Genomic DNA, 16,205 nt, shown 5'->3' on the forward strand with positions numbered 1-16,205 from the left:
ATCACATAGAAGCCCTCGCACGTAAGGGCCAGTAGGGGCAAACCACTCCCACCCCATTTCAGAGACCTCTCTCTTGCCTCCCACCTCCCATCTTCTTCTCCAGCTGGCTCAACAAAACAACCTCAACTTGAATTTTTTAAGGGAAGGCATCCATACCCCCAGAGAGAGAATTTGTCTGTCATCATTGAGATGGGATCACCTACCTGATTTACAACATAGAAAACTACATCCTGGTTCTATCTGAAACCTGCTGTGACACAGAACAAGGCAATAATGGGGGCAGTTTGGCAACTCCCAGAGGTCATCATAGTGGTTTGAACCTGAGTTTTCAGTCTTAATCCAAAAAGTCTGTCTTCCTTCCAAGTTCAGTCTCACCTGCTACCTGTGTTGAGATGCAGCATTAGGAACCAACCTTGCAAGCAGCTAATCTGTGGGGTCTCCTCACAACACTGCCCTTTTCTCCAAGGACTCTAGCTCTCGCAAACCTAAAGACTTCAGGGATATCCTGCTGGAACCCACAATCTTCTCCCTGCTCAGGGAGCACCCCTTGACAACCCTCAGCTGGGGTCGTCAGACTTAGCAAAGTGTAGACGCTGCTCCCCCCTCCCACTCTAGAAGAAGAAAAGCTATTCTGTCTTCCTTGCTTTTCCTCTCCCAGGTATCTTTCCCATCCCCAGGATTCCAGGCCTCCTGCCATCAAACCCCACACATCAGCACAGATGCCTCACCCAAAAAAAGTCTGAATGAGAGAAGGGTGATCCAAATGTACAGCCAAACCTAGAGATGATTGGAGGCAGCTGATGACTGCTCCCCTCCCAGAAGCTGCGGCTGGAAGGATGCCAACCAAAGCCAAGGCACAGAGACAGCTGAAGCAGGGCAACAGCTGCTGGAGGAAACCCAGGGCAGGAGAGAGCTGAGAGATGAAGAGAGAGGCTAGTCAAGCAAGTGGAGAGATTATGGGGCAAGGGGCACTCAGAGAGGAAGTGATTGGATACACTGTAGAACAGCAAAGAGGCAGGGTGAGCAAGGTGAAGAGGGGTGAAGGAAGAGGGTAGGAGACACACTCACTCCCTGGCCCTGGATATAAGCAGGTTCTCAGGGCGGCGGAAGGCAGTCAGGGAGATGCACCCTCTGGGCCCTGAAGGAACTGTGGTCAGACTGCTTCTCAGCCAGCAGTTAAAGGGAAGGCCGGGCAAGGCTTATGGATTTAAATCAAGAAGGGCGGAGGGGGTAAGGGACTGCGTGAAGGAGGGGATGAGGGAAGGGGAGGGGAGTGTTAAGCAACTGTCTGGTTCCAAGGTTCACTGGCCCTTCACATCTGCAAAAGGGACGGTTAGGAGCTCTTGGCTCAGCACTTTCTAAGATAAGAAGTCCCTAGCTCAGGAATCTCCTTTGTCAGCTCCACTCTGGAGCTGGGGGCCCAGAAGAAAAAGCACACAGCTGGGTGCCATTTCTGCAGCCCTGGAGAAGCCGTCCTCCAGCAAATTAGCTGAAGACTGGGCAGGCCATGTCTGAGAAGGAAAGCACAGCCCTTTCTCTCTCTGTCCTCCTTGCCCCACCCTAGCCCACTTCTCTCTCACTCCAAACAGTTAAGAAAGGCAGGAAGGTTGCACAGTGTGACACTAAAGCTTATTCACATGCTGAGATTAGAGGAAGTGTAAGAGAGGACCCTATATCCCGTGATTAGGCATCTTGAGAGAACTCCCCACACTTCCCCATGCAGGGTGAGGAGTGCCTGACCCGAAGCTTGGGCCTTTGTCACAAGACTGAACCTCAAGCTGCTTCAAAGGAAACATGTTCAAGAAATGAGACTCAACCCCTGATTGCCTGCCCACCCAGCCCCACACCTTTTCATCCTTAATAAAATATACCAAGATCTTTGGGGTAAGCATAAATTCCTATAAACACCTTCCCTGGATACAAGTTTACTTCAATTTCCTATAAATATGGGGGAAATAAGATTTCACTGATCTGTCTTGGACAGACAGGCCCAGAACAGGAAGAAAGAAGTTCTTCTTTTTTTGGAAATCATATAGTTTATTCTATCTTTACAGTCTACTTTAAATCTGGTATCCCAAGTTTCCTTTACCAACAAAAATACACCCTATCCGTTCAGAAGTCTAAACATATGTCTGTACTTCTCATACCCTTTCTAATTCTCTTTGGTTAGTTCTACAACCAGAGAACAGAGACCTAAAAATTCCAAGGAGACTTATTGCTACCCCACTTCCTTGCATTCTAGCCCCTTGAACACTTTTTTTTGAACCTAGAAAGAATCCTTGCATTGGCCTTCCCAGAGATTATGCTTCTTCCATGACACGGCCTCACACATGTATGAATTCCGTCCAAAGTAGACTGTCCTTTTCTCCCAACTTGCCCAAAATGTTCCTGTAACAATAAAACCTAACACTTATTGAGACTCACCACTAAGCATTTAAGTGCATTATTTAATTTAATCCTCCCAGCAGTCTCTGGACAGGACCTAAGTTACTTGCCAGGGTTCCAAACTTGGAAGGGAGGCAGGACACCCTCTTAACCACTGAACTGAACTGTCTCCAGAACCTTCCAACACCCTCCAACCTGCCCTAGTTTCTAACACTTGGTTTTAGACAAGAAAGCACATCGGTGGCTCCCTAACCCGGGGAGGGGGGGGGTGTGTGATTAGATTAAAAGGAATGCCTCTGGCCTCTGCGATCCTTCAAGTTTATGGACTAGGCTAAAGGCTCTAACAAAGTTTATTCTCCTTCCAGGCTGCTCCTCCCCTTCCCCAACCCTTTGCAGGGATGAGAGGTGATTACAAGTCCTCTGGGCATGCTGCCATTGCCAGGGTACCCACTTTTCAAGCAAACAGAAACACATGGCAACACATGATCATGCCTGCCCTTTTAAAACCAAATTCACTGGCATCAAAGGATGGGCATGTGCCCCAATATGATGTAGAGAAAAGGAAGAAGAAAGAAAGAACAAAGGAAGAGAAAACTGTGAGGGAATGTAGGAAGACACGTGCACAAGGTTTAATTCCTGACTGGTGGTATCTGAAAACTAGTCCTCTTCATGAAATCTTGAGAAAGAAATCCAGTGGGGGGTGAAACCCTCATGCCAGCAAACAGCATCCCCTAGTGGTCTTACCAGGAAGCGCAGAGAGTGGAATCGGTCAGCTTGCCTACACAAACTGGACAGGGGAAGCTGTCATTCATTGAAAGGATGTCCCCCTCTTTTCTTGACCACTGCCTAGCATTGTGGGCGGTAAAGCATCATCTTTGGCAGCTCACATTCTTCTTTGGGGCCCTGGCTCTTGGGGTAATGCTTCCACCATTCAAGCAGCCTGGACCAGCACAACCCCTGGGCTTTCCTGAAGGGGCTCTCCCACCCAAGACTTAACAGGAAACTTGCAGACTGTGAATCCCTGTGAGATAGCAGCATTCCTGGTACACAGCATCCTTAGTCTTCTTCCCCTGTCTGAGGTGCAGTCACCTCTGAGGTCCTAGCAGAGATTACAGGACAACACATTCATCCTACGTTCAAGGAACTTAGGCTGTAAGTCCCCCCAGCACACACTGCCTGGCAGAATAGCCAGTGGAGCCCCTCACCCTGAGCCCACCTGCAGATGGCAAAACCAAAACACACTTCCTCCAAGAACCAACACGCAGTTCAGGGTCAGCTCCTCAGCCTGCCAAGGGAACTACCGTGCGAACACACTTTCTCCCTCGGAGACCCCACGTCCTGCCTCCCTGGCTCCAGGCTCCAACTAGTCTGAGCTGCCTCCCTAACAACAGAAACAGAAAACAGACACGCTCCATCCGGCTAGATTCCCCCATCACCCAAAGCTGGAAGCAAAGCTCCTCCCTCCCCAGTTCTCCACTTTGTTTTTCTATATTCCGCTGTGGCTAAGATGGTCTCCCTTTTTTAAAAAGTGAAACAGGAGAGAAATTGTTTACTCCCGTGGCCAGGGCTTCAATTAATATACAACTGAGGTCTCTGGGCAGAGGGGCTCTACCTAGGGAGGCTGGGACTGGGATCAGGAAACAAGAGGCTCTTGGGGCACCCTTCAGCCGATTTTCAGCACTCTCTCTCCATCCTTCTTCTCCGGCACTTCCCCTCTTGCCCGTTGTCCCTCCTCTCCCACCTCTTACCTGTCCTGTGACCTTTGGGCAGGTGCAGGGAAGAGGGGCTACCAGCACGCTGTGGGGAGTCAGGGGGGAGTGCTAGGAAGGTAGCACCTGGGTATGGCTCGAGCTACAGCAGTTGTTGACTCTGAGGAGCAGAAAAGGCAGAGGGTGACGGGGACTGAAATGGAAAACAGGAAAACACATGTGTGACTCTGGCCGGCAGCGGGGAGGGGCCAGGGGATGGGCTGGAGCTGGGACTGCCTGGTCAGACTCAGAGGACCTCAACGCCAGCCCGCCTCCAGGCACCTTCTCCACTCTGGAATCTCAGCTCCTCCTCTTCTTTACCTCAGCCCCAGTACTTCCTTGTTGACCTACATCTACTGAGCACTTGCCCCTGGCGGCCCTTACAACTTCCCTCTCCCCCTCATTCCATCTCCTACTCATCTCCCACTCAGTGCTGTCCTTTAACCTGCAGAAGGCATATGATCCCACGGATAGGGCAATGGGATTTTGCAGTCCCATCCCGAGTTGTGGTGCCATTTCAGCCTCCATGTGAGGTAAATACATGCCAAGAAAAGCCAAGCACACACCTGAACACTAAACAAGTCCACTCACAGCTCAGATTCCCAGCTGGTTCAGATGATGTATGTGTCACCAGATAAAAGCCAAGCAGGGCCATAGCAAGTGGTGGGCACCCTAGGAAGCTGAGCTGGCACCCTTTCAAACCAGTATTTATTTAAATATTTGCTCAGTGTTTATTTCTGAGAATAAAACCTATAAGTCTCTTCATATTCACAACAAGGGATTATTACACGAATTCTTCATATACAATTTTCTGAAGCAAACAACTTCTTGGTAGGCATATTAAACTACCTAAAATGTAGACAATAGCATAAATCTCTCATCCTCAGGGAGTGTAATTTCACAGTGCATTACACAGTTTCAGAATTCCAGCTGTGACTGCTGCCTTTAGCTGAGTTTTCCCTGCAACTTGCACCTGCATGTTGCAAATTTACACCAGAGACAGGGAGTCTGAGTAAGTAAGGAGTTGTCAAGGATTCTGTGTGTGTCAGTGGGCAGGAGACAATTTGCATCTCACAAAGAGTCAAAGAGAGAAATCAGAGTTCACTGGCACTAAATGTCTAAATTATTCCAACAATATTTAGCCTCTTTAGACCAGGCTGCTGCCCCTTAATCCCATTTTGGAGTCAGGTTTAAGTTGTAAGTAAGGGGAGTCCTATGAAGACAGACCTAAAGCTGCCCCTGTTGGCACTGGCCCCTCACTCCACGCCAACCACACTGGCCTCCTTGTTGTTGCCACGCATCAAGCATGCTCCCACCTCACAGCTTTTGCAATTGCTATTATGTCTCCCAAGAGCATTCCTAGTGTTCATTCCCTCACTCCATTCACGGCTGTGCTCAAACACCACCCTTTCCCTCTGTCAATCTCTATCCCTTCACCAGGCTTCACTTTTCTTCCTTGGCACTTAGTATCACCTAGAGGTTACTTATTTGTTTGTTGTCTGCCTCCCCACCAGAACATAGCCTCACAAAAGCTGTTTACCACTGTATCCCCAGGGCCCAGCACATGTGCACAGTCAAGAAATATTTGCTGGATTCATTCATTGCAAGTGAATGGATGAAGGAACAATGCTGTTCCTCCTAGACTGATTTCCCAGCTGGATGGGCTCCCCAGAATGTACTTGAACTTGCCTTCCAAAGTGCCCCCAAAGCGCTTCTGCTCTGGCTCCTAAGCAAGGAGTATTCTATTGGGTGGTAATGAATTGAAGGGAGGGAGGGAGGAAGGTAAGATTTTCACAGTTTTACTGGGAGGTCGAGAATGGTTTGAATCAGCATATGCAATTTCCTGAAGTAGACAACTTCTTGGTAGGCATGTTAAACGATTTAAAAATGTAGACAATAGCATAAATCTCGCATCCTCGGGGTTGTAAACGGGGTTGGGAGGGGGTGGAAAGCTCCCCCCCTCCCCATTTAATGCTCCTTCCCCTGATCTTGGGGGCGCCTAGGCTGCTCTGTCCCACACCCAGGCTCAGGGGACGGGTCTGGGCGCGGCTGTGGAGGTGAAAGCGACAGCGACGTGCGACCACCGCCTAAGGGTAAAAGGGCAGAGGAGAAGGCAGAGGGAGGCAAACGCTCAGATTCACGCAAAGCAGGTGGGTTCACGTAGCAGAACCACAAGCTCCTAAGCATGGACCCTTCCCAGACGCCCTAACCTCCCCCCTCCCCTCCCGCTTCCTCTCCTACTCTCCCTGGCGATCACCGTGGGCCTGTCCCTCGCCCGGGTCCAATTCCCGTCCCCCCAGGCCCGCCCCCGCCCCGCTGGCCGGCCGCGCTCACCTTTGCACCTTTCTCCCCCGCTCCCTCCCTCCACCCACCCTCGCTTCCCATATTTCCCTCTATCTCTTGGCCCTCGCTTCCGTGGATCCGGCCCCAGTATCATCCCTTCCCAAACCCCGACCCCAGCCGCCGCCCGCCCTCGACGCCCTTCTGAAGAGCTCGGTGGCCCCTGCTGACAAGTCTGGCTGCCAGGCTGAACCAGGCCGTGCCGTGGGGGACAAGGACCCAACCCCACCCGGAGTCCCTTCCGTCCCTTCCACTGGCCAAGCAGTCGCCTCCCCTCCCCGGGCTCCAGAAAGCACTAGAAGAAGGGGTTGTGGTGGGTGTTGGCGAAGGACGCAAAGGTCGGAGAACCCACAGGCCCCACGACCCAGAGGCTCCTCTGCCCTCCTCGCTCCGCACAGCCGCGCTGCGGCGGGGTGGGAAAATGACAGCGGACACTCTTAGAGACGCGTCCTCCGCCCCAGGAACGCTCTGCTGCCTCTTCCTTCTCTCCCAATCCAGTTTTAGCTGGAGGCCCGACCGGGACCGGCGAGAGCCCCAAACCCTGGCAACCCCGGTCTCCGGCACCAGGATGCTTGGCTGAAACTCAGAAGGGACCCGGGACTGGGAAGCCCCATGGGGTGGGGGGCGGTGCCAGTTTGCCGCCGGGGGAGGGGTCTCCCAGGGGGGCGTCTCCTCCACCCTGGGTTCCCAATTCCCCGCCCCCTTGGAAAAGCTATTGCATCAGCCTCGAAATCCCAAATTAAAGTGGTCTCCACCAGGCCGGGAAGGAGCTGTTGGACAGCAGAGCCACCGCCAGGCGGCAGCAGTCAACCAAAAATGGCCCTGCCAAGGGAGCCTGGAGGCTGAACTTCCCTAAGCACCTTTCATCTGCAGAAGCGTTGCGGTAGCGTGGACCCAACGAAAGAGGGAGTTGCTGAGCTAGTTCAAGAAGAGGGATCTGGAAATGCTTCACTACGTTTCAGGTCTAAAAGATGACTTGTAAATAATACAACTACCTTTTTATGCTTTTGGACAGTCCAGCTTTGGCATTTTTTAAAGTCAAGTTTGACGCTCTGCAGAGATGCACAGAAAGCCACCCACCCTCAAGACCAGACTGGCAGAAAGGCACGCACAGCTTAAGCGACTTCACAGCTGCCAGGTAAGAAAGAACAATGTAATTTAAGGTCATAATTTACCCATCTTGAAGCTGGGTCATTTGATAAAGAATTTAACCAAGTACTGATTAAGAAGGGATTGACAGCCCTGGGAAAAGAAAAGGAGTCTACTAACAATAAATTATGTAAGTAATAAGGAAATAATATGCAAAGCAGTGTATATGGATGGGTGGTTTATGTCCCGAAGAGGAAGGCAATGAAAGAATGTGAAAATACTTTGCAAGCAGTTTACCCTTCTCTCCACAACTTCCTCAACCTTAGAATCTGGTCACAAGCATGCAAAAAGGGGAAACGGTTGGAAAATGAGGTGGAATCAACTACCCAGCATCAGCTTATGTTCTCTGTCATCATTATTCATCACAACCATTAAAAAGCACCTAATTTCCCAGAGCAAAGCATTTTTACAAAAGTAACTCTAAAAATACAGACTTGCTAGTGCAGAGGATATTTGAATAAGCATCTTAACAAAAAAACATGAGTGTATAAAGAAATGTTAAAGCCAAATACAGGCCATAATACCCTTGAGAAGAAAATGAGTTTAAAAAGGAGAACTGTTTTGTGGCCAAAAGAAACACCAGAAGAGAGTTCCTCTTCTGTTGCCCAGAATGTCAGGATCCAAGAGGGAAGATGTGAAGCTGAGACTCCTAATTTTTCACATTGCTCTTGACTCCAGCCTTTACCAGATGAAGTCCAAAGGTTGAAAGAAATCTAATCTGGGATAATGAAGCTGCTTTCCTGTGGTTTTTGGCACTGATGAAATCATCGAGGAGTGCTGTCCAGGTGCCTGACCCCTCCTCCCATAGTGTTCCATGAGGTCCCCTGGAATGCTGATGATGTCAGCTTGCTCTCTTACATGTCCGCTCTCTCTCAAAATCCCAACCCATATTTCCTGCTATTTACAACCCATAGATTGTCCCCCTGCCACATCACACTAACCACGTCAGAGGCTGAACTTGTCTTCCTTCCAAAGACCTTTCCCTCCCAGATTTCCCAACTCCAATCAAAATTCCCATCCTGTTTCCAAAATCCACCAGCTCTGGCTCCTTGACTCCCACAGCTACTAAATGATCACATGTGCTCACTTCTGCATGTGGAGTTCATATTGTCCGTGTTATTTGCTCACTTTAATACATGTGCCCTTTTCTATGATTTTGCAAATCAGTGGTGTCTCCCTAGCATGTGAGCTACTAGGAGATAGGGCTGGTTCAACTCCTTTGTATAGTGTCAGTGGTAGTGCCAACCTCTTTTCTTTCCTGGCAATCCTGAACAATGACACTTTGGTTAGTTCAAGCCCTTGGCTTCTACAACTTGATTCCCCAACTGTAAACTATTTCCTGGGATTTCAGTGCTGTTTATCTCAGCTGTCTTATCTCAAAACCAAAGACTCATGGAGCCAGGCTTGGGAAAGGTGTCACTCAGTCTTTATTTTTCCACTAATGTAAAACAATAAATCAACAGTCACTTTTTGGTTCATTTTCCTGATCTCTAAAAGACTGCAAGTAATATGTAAAATGATTGCTTCCTGGACTGTCCTACCTATTTTACAAGTTTATTATGAAAATCAAATGAAATCACTTATGCACAAGTGTTTTGATAAGTAAAACTGAAATGTATGGATGTAAGATGGTAGTGGAACTCTGTTGTTTTACTCCCCCTTTTTTGGAGGTGGGGGTGTCTGTTGGCTTCTAGCCAAGTTTCTTTTGTTCCTATCTCCTCTTCTGGTTCAGCCCCAGTCTATACCATTCTTTTTGTTATCAGAATAGCAGCTTTTACTTCTTAGACCAGGATCCACCCTTCCCCTCTTTCAAACCACAGCTTAGAGCCACCTCCTATGGAAAAACTTCCCAGTCTTAGAGAAGGAAATGATAAATTTCCAGATAGACGATTAAACCATTCCCTCAGGTTCCCCCACTCAGCAAGTGTTTGAGTGTCTAGCCTAGCACACAGTACTATAGGAGCTATAGCCCCTTTCGTCTATAGGAGCTTCACCATTTATAAAGCACTTTCACTCTCATTATCACCTTTAAAATATTTTCACAAATGTGCTATATTATTAAGCTTTTCTTCTTTTGAATAAAGAAATTAAGGATAAATGACTTCCCCGAAGCAGTACTGAATAGCAAGTGATAAAAAAGAGGGAAGGACAAGTACCTACCTCACAGGGTTGTTGCAAGAATTATATTAGCAATATGTGGTGGTAGCTCACCTGAAAATGGAATCAGTTCTCATTGCTAATACCCCTTCTCTGGCAGCCTCCTCTAGATCAAGCCCCCATTACCTGCTCACAGGCACCAGGTATCTTCGGTTCCCTACACTCATCTCAGCTATCATGTTACATTAATTTGTGTGATCATTTGATTCTTGTCCTCTCTCCTCTAGACTGATAGCTCTAGTAGGATAGGAGAATGTCTGTTTTTGCTCTCCATAGACTCTCCTTTGCCTAATATAGTTCTTGTCACATAAAATTTCTTCAATAAATTTTTTGGAAAAATGAGTCTGAATTGAAAGTCCAGTTATCTGATTTACTCAAGATTTGACCACTTCTTAGTCCGGGAAAAATATGGGACATTGTAGAATGAGGGACATTGTAGAATAAGGTAATGTGGATGTTACTCCTCTGACAGAAAAGTTACTATGAATTTCAAAGAAGGAGAGGCCGCTGCAGGGATATCGTGGGAACGGTTCGTTCACGGAGCAGTCTGAAGATGGGACCACCCCTGAGAACGCATGCGCAGAACGACCACTCTAGACCAAAAAACCCGGATTGCAGTTTTGTCCCTCGCTTCCGTACGAGGGTCCAAGATGGCGGAGCCCACGACTGGAAAACCAAATTCAAGATGGCTGCTTCCGGTTCTTTCGCAGCGTTGTGCGTGGCCCCGAGGCCACGCCCACTTCCGACTCCTCTGCAAAGGCATGGCTGCTTTAGGGGTTTTGCTGTCGAGTGAGTAGGGTGAACTCGGGAACCAACGGGGTGGCGGGTTTGCTTCCCCCCACCCGAGCTGGCTGTGAGGCCTTAACCCCAACTCTGCCCCGTTTTCCCAGCAGGTGTCCGGAGGCTGCACTGCTGCGCAGCGGCTCGTGCTGGCAGCCAGTGGCGGCTCGGGTGAGTGCCGGGGCGGGCCGGGGAGATGGGGGTCCAAGAGCCGGGCCGGATCTTCACCGGACTGTTTTTCTTCTCCAAGTCAGGGCCTAGCTGCCAATCCTTCCGGCTACGGACCCCTTACGGAGCTCCCAGACTGGTCTTATGCGGGTGAGCACTGACCTGACAGTTAACTCTCCTTTGGAGATTTTCACCCAGAAGGAACGCCCCTGGAGGTGGGGGAGTGTCCAGGTGGGGGTGTGGCAGAGTGGAAAATTTATTGTAACTTTGTATTTGGAAAATGGAGTTTGGGGGAAGAGGCCCTGTTGTTTATTTTTAAATTCCACTACCACTACAGAAAGTAAAGCTAGACGGGATCTTCTTAGCTTGGGGGATAAGCAGACTGTTCTAAATTGTAGCGCCCTGGGGTGGGAGATGGTGAAAAGATTTTTATGGTTCTCAAAGAGGGACAGGTTTTTTAAAAGTTGGGCAGTATTGCCCTTCTGCGTGGTAAATATCTTGTTGACAGTTTGGTACCAAATGCCGGGTAGGGTCTTTTAAAGGCTGCCTAAATGAGCCTTTTCAGAGAGAGGTATAGAACGATGAGGTTTGAGGATGGCAGGCTCCCTTCAGAAAAGCCCCTTTCCTTTACTTAAAAAAAAAGAAAAGAGAGAGAGAGAGAGATACTTTCAGAAAGAATTGAAAAAGTTAAAGAAGGGTTTCTGAGAAAGTTAGGGCTTGAGGTAGGCCTAAAGATGAGGACTTGGCCTTAAGGGAAGCATCATTGGAGGGTTTCTGAAGATAAAACAGGAAATTCAGCATTGCAGAGGACTTTGAATCCTCCAGACTAAAGAGGATTAAGTAAAATAAAGTTTGAATTTTCCTAGGAGCTTATTCTTGGTGGGTCTGTTATACCTCATCCTTGAAAATGAGGAACATGTTATAGGAGAATTACACTACAATGGTTGTGAATAGACGAAAGGGGCTAGAGATTGCATCTCCACTCATTCCTATCAGTGCTTGTACAAGATGCTGCAGGCCATCTCTAACACTTGCCTTTTCTCTCACTTAAATCTGCAGATGGCCGCCCTGCACCCCCAATGAAAGGCCAGCTTCGAAGAAAAGCCCAAAGGGAGAAGCTTGCAGTGAGTGGCTATAGTCCCAACCAGGGCGGCCTGTGTGTAATCAGAGAAGGAAAATTTAAATCGTAATTTGTCTTGAGCTGTGTTAGCACCTAAGCTACCATAAGTACCTCACACCCAGATTGTAACCGCACTGTGAGAAGGAAGGAATAGAGTGGGGCACTCCTAGGGCAGGACCCAGTAGTAAACATTCTGCCCCACATTTTGCTCCCTCCTTTCTGCTTCCAGACCGAGGACTTTGTCTCATCCCTTCCCCAGTTAGCATTGTCATTTTCCAGCTGAAACCTTTGACTTTGATCTGTGAGTAAAAGGATATATGGTGCAGAGCTCAAGGACCAGATGTTATCCACAGTTTTCCTGTCTATTTCAGAGACGAATTGTACTACTGTCACAGGAAATGGATGCTGGATTACAGGCATGGCAGCTAAGGCAGCAGGAGAAGTTGCAGGAAGAGGAAAGGAAGCAGAAAAATGCTCTTAAACCCAAAGGGGTCTCACTGCAGAGTCCATTTCCAAGTCAATAAAAAACAATTCCTGCCTCATTCCCCAGCCTCTCTCTGACTTTCTTTTCTGTCACCTAGCTGCCTCATCCCAACCAGAAGGTAATCTTTATGTTCCCCTTCTGTCTTCAGAGCAAGAACTCGGCCACAAGGAAGAATAAACTATAAGATCCCTACCTGCAAGTATTGGCTTATTGCCATCAACCCTGGCTCCATTCCAGTTCAGCTGAATCTTGCTCTGGGATTTTTACCTCCTTCTTTTTCATGCTCTAGGACTGGCCCAACTATGAGCATTGACTGATCTGCAAACATGAAAAGGGGCAGCAGTTTTCCTGGTTTTAGCCAGGCACTCAAAAGCCCTTAACAGCCCACACATAGCTCAAGCCACGTGCAATTAAGCATTTAATAAATGCTTTAATAAAAAAGGCTTTCCACTTGAGGTCTCTTTCTTGGCAAGAAACAGGATTCAGATATATGGGCCCAGGAGGATACTCCCACTGGGAAGGATGACGTGGAAAACCCTAGACTTGGGGGTTACATGTTGTACTCTAAAGTTGGGTCCTACCTCTCCATGGTTCTGACTGAACTCCAGAGGTTGGTTGGAGAGGGGAGTTCCAGATTATGCAGGGAGATGCTCAGCCCCCAAATACTCACCATGGGATTGGGATCTAATATCCACTATATACACCACCACCACCCCCAACCCTCCAACCCTGGAAGCTGCCCGGGGATCTGGAGGGCCTACCATTTTATTAATCATGGCTCTTCCCATGGATTCTGCAGAGAAAGGGCCTTTGCTCCCATTCCAGTTCAGAGAACTGGATTTTTATTCCATTACTTTGCCACAAATAGGTAGTCATTCCTGGATCCCTAGTACGCCAGTTTGGATATATTATGTCCCCCAGAAAAGCCATGTTCTTTAATGCAGTCTTGGGGGGACAGACTTATTAATCTTTTTGATTGGGGTGAAACGTTTGATTGGGTTGTTTTCATGGAGGTGTAGACTCTGCCCATTCAGGATGGGTCTCCATTAGTTCACTGTACTCCTTAGAGAAGCTGAGAGCCAACACAGATGCTGATGCTTGGAGACACTTGAAGATGCAGATAGAAGGACATTTGGAGATGCTAAGAGTTGAAGCCCAGAGTTTGTCCCAGAGATCCCCCAGATACTAGAGAGAAACACCCTGGGAGAATAAGCAAGAATGCACAAGAGCTGAGAGAGAGGAGCAAAGACAGTGCCCAGAGACATTTTGGAGAAAGCCGTTTTGAAACACAGCCCAGGAGCAGAGGAGCAGCAGACGCCAGCCACATTCCTTCCCAGCTGATGGAGGTGTTCCAGATGCCATTGACCATTCTTCAGTGAAGGTATTCTCTTGCTGATGCTTTAGTTTTGACACTTCTATAGCCTTAGAGCTGTAAACTTATAATCTAATAAATCCCCTTTATAAAAGGCAATCCATTTTTGGTATTTTGCATAACAGCAGCTCTAGTAAACTGGAACAGATTTTGGTACCAGAGAAGTGTGATGCTGCTGAGTTTGCAAATACCAAACATGTTGGAATGGCTTTTTAAGTGGATATGGGGAAAATTGTGGAAGAATTTGAGGAGCTTTATAGAAAAGGCCTAGATTGCTTTGAAGAGACCGTTAGTAGAAATAAGGACTCGAAAGATACTTCTGGTGAAGCCTTAAACAGAAATGATGAATGTGTCATTGCAAAGGGAAGAAAGGCAATCTGTGTTTTAAAGTGGCAGAGAATTTGGTAAAATTGAGTCCTGGTGTCTGATGGAAGGCAGAATTTGAAAGTGACAAACTGGGAATCTTAGCGGAAGACATCTCCAAACTGAGTGTGGAAAATGCAGCCTGGCTTCTCCTTGCAGCTTACAGTCAAGTGTGAGAGGAAAGAGATAAGCTGAGAAGTGAACTCTTGGCTGCAGAGAAACCAGAAATTGATGGTCTGGAAAACTCTGAGCTTCCAGAAAGTGAAACCCCAAAGGCTACCGCCCCACATGAGGATTTAACAAAACCTGGAACAGCCAGCCATTTCAGTACAAGCCAGGATTGGATATGGAGTTATCCAGAAAGGATCTGTGGAAAGTCCTATTGTCTGATGGTTTTAACCCCTATAACCTGCTTGCCAAGGCAACAGATTTTTTGCGAGATCTGTATAGATGGAACCACTGCCAGTCTCAACTTGAGATGGAGAAAGGACAAATTGAGAGTAGGATGACTTCAAAGGCAGAACAATGGAAGCCAAGGTCTGAAGCCAAGAAATCTGGGGCAAGGAGAGCAGGGCAACCCATGCACGTGGAAAGGGTGAGTTTGCACTGGAGGCAGAGGGCAGGCCCACCTTGATGCTCAGGAAGAGTGCTCCTGCCAAAGGACTCAGAGAGGGTGGAGTACATTCCCCAGAGATTGGGGAGAGCGTGGCCACCACCCCACTGTTCGGAGAGGGGAGAGCCTTTGCCCCCATGATGCAGAGTCCTGGTGGCACCCTGCTGCTTGAGGAGGGTGGGGCCACAAAGAAGGTGGTCTCCCCAGTGCATGAATATGTTGGAGCACTCACCCCAGCATTTGGAGAGAAAAGGGCTGCCACGAAGGCCCTTGGAAACGGTTGGACTCCTGTTTTCTCAAACCCCAAGGATAAAACGTCATTCGGTAAATGACTCTCAGACTTTGAAATCTACTGAAGTCTGCCCTGAGGGTTTTCAGAACTGTTTCAGTCCCATGATACCCGTTTTCCTTTCAGTTTCTCCCTATGGCAATGGGAATGTTTATCCTATGACTGTCCCTCCTTTGTATATTGGAAGCGGATAACTTGTTCTGAGTTTCACAGCCAGAGGAGAATGTTAGGACTTTGTACTTATCTATATTGTGATGGAATGAATGTATTTTTTGCATTTGGAAAGAACATGTCTTTTGGGGGCCCAGGGGGTGGAATGTGCTGATTTGAATATATTATGTCCCCCAGAAAAGCCATGTTCTTGAATGCAATCTTGGGGAGACAGACTTATTAATCTTTTTGATTAGGGTGAGACTTTTGATTGGGTTATTTCCATGGAGGTGTAGACCCCGCCCATTCAGGGTGGGTCTCGATTAGTTCACTGGACTACTTAAGAGAAGCTGAGAGCCTACACAGTTGCTGATGCTTGGAGACACTTGGAGATGCAGATAGAAGGACATTTGGAGATGCTAAGCTAAGAGTTGAAGCCCAGAGTTTGCCCCCAGAGAAGCCAAGAGAGGACCACCAGATGCTTAGAGAGAAACACCCTGGGAGAACAAGCAAAGATGCACAGGAGCTGATAGAGAGGAGCGAAGAACAGGAGCCCAGAGACATTTTGGAGAAAGCCATTTTGAAATACAACCCAGGAGCAAAGGACCAGCAGACGCCAGCCACATGATTTCCTAGCTGACAGGTGTTCCGGACACCATTGGCCATTCTCTTGTTGGTGCTTTAGTTTGGACACTTTTATGGCTGTAGGACTGTAAATTTGTAACCAAATAAACCCCCTTTATAAAAGCCAATCCAGTTCTGGTGTTTTGCATTCAGGTAGCAGTAGCAAACTAGAACACCTAATATTTCTGGAGCTTCCTACCTGACCTAATTTCTGTCCAGCCTCTTTTATTCCTTCCCTTGCTTTCTTTCCCTCCCTTCCTCCCCCTACTCCCTCCTTCCTCTCTCGCTGACCAAGTGCAATTCTCGGATCTTAGATTTCGCTGATGGTCGAGTTTTCTGTCTCCCACACTTTTCCTGCTTCCATTGTCCTGCTTTTCCAGATCTAGTTCTCAACCTCGTATCTGTCTCCCTTTCCCACTGTCAGCTTTAGCCAGCTCTCCCCCTTCCCTACATACCTCTACCT

General features: G+C 48.1%; 2 protein-coding genes across 11 annotated transcripts in view; one reads left to right on the plus strand and one right to left on the minus strand.

Annotated features, from left to right (window-relative positions):
- Window positions 1-4,292, minus strand: part of SLC7A7 (solute carrier family 7 member 7) — a 33,247-nt gene extending 28,955 nt beyond the window's left edge. Inside the window, exons 1-2 of one of the 5 annotated variants that reach the window (XM_037834525.1) lie at window positions 729-913; window positions 204-382 (exon numbers count right to left, since the gene is read on the minus strand). The gene's annotated coding sequence lies outside the window, so the exon portion shown is untranslated. Of the gene's footprint in view, window positions 1-203; window positions 663-728; window positions 914-1,068; window positions 1,174-4,133 lie in introns of those variants that run through there. The other 4 variants (XM_037834522.1, XM_037834523.1, XM_037834524.1 and 1 more) reach the window with 4 other exon arrangements.
- A 6,207-nt stretch (window positions 4,293-10,499) lies between these two features.
- MRPL52 (mitochondrial ribosomal protein L52) lies at window positions 10,500-12,390 on the plus strand. Of its 6 annotated transcripts, none has more exons than XM_037835527.1 (5): window positions 10,500-10,568; window positions 10,670-10,730; window positions 10,810-10,877; window positions 11,787-11,851; window positions 12,219-12,390. In XM_037835527.1, the coding sequence occupies exons 1-5, from the start codon at window positions 10,541-10,543 to the stop codon at window positions 12,369-12,371; spliced, it is 375 nt and encodes a 124-aa protein (XP_037691455.1). In that variant the 5' UTR covers window positions 10,500-10,540; the 3' UTR covers window positions 12,372-12,390. The 6 variants fall into 6 exon arrangements, with proteins under 6 accessions (XP_037691455.1, XP_037691459.1, XP_037691456.1 ...); XM_037835528.1 differs by having other exon boundaries at window positions 10,509-10,568; window positions 10,673-10,730; XM_037835529.1 differs by having other exon boundaries at window positions 10,509-10,568; window positions 10,673-10,730; window positions 11,787-11,858; window positions 12,219-12,328.
- Window positions 12,391-16,205: the final 3,815 nt, after the last annotated feature.

Source organism: Choloepus didactylus, chromosome 4, assembly GCF_015220235.1.
Source record: "Choloepus didactylus isolate mChoDid1 chromosome 4, mChoDid1.pri, whole genome shotgun sequence".
NCBI lineage: Eukaryota > Metazoa > Chordata > Mammalia > Pilosa > Megalonychidae > Choloepus > Choloepus didactylus.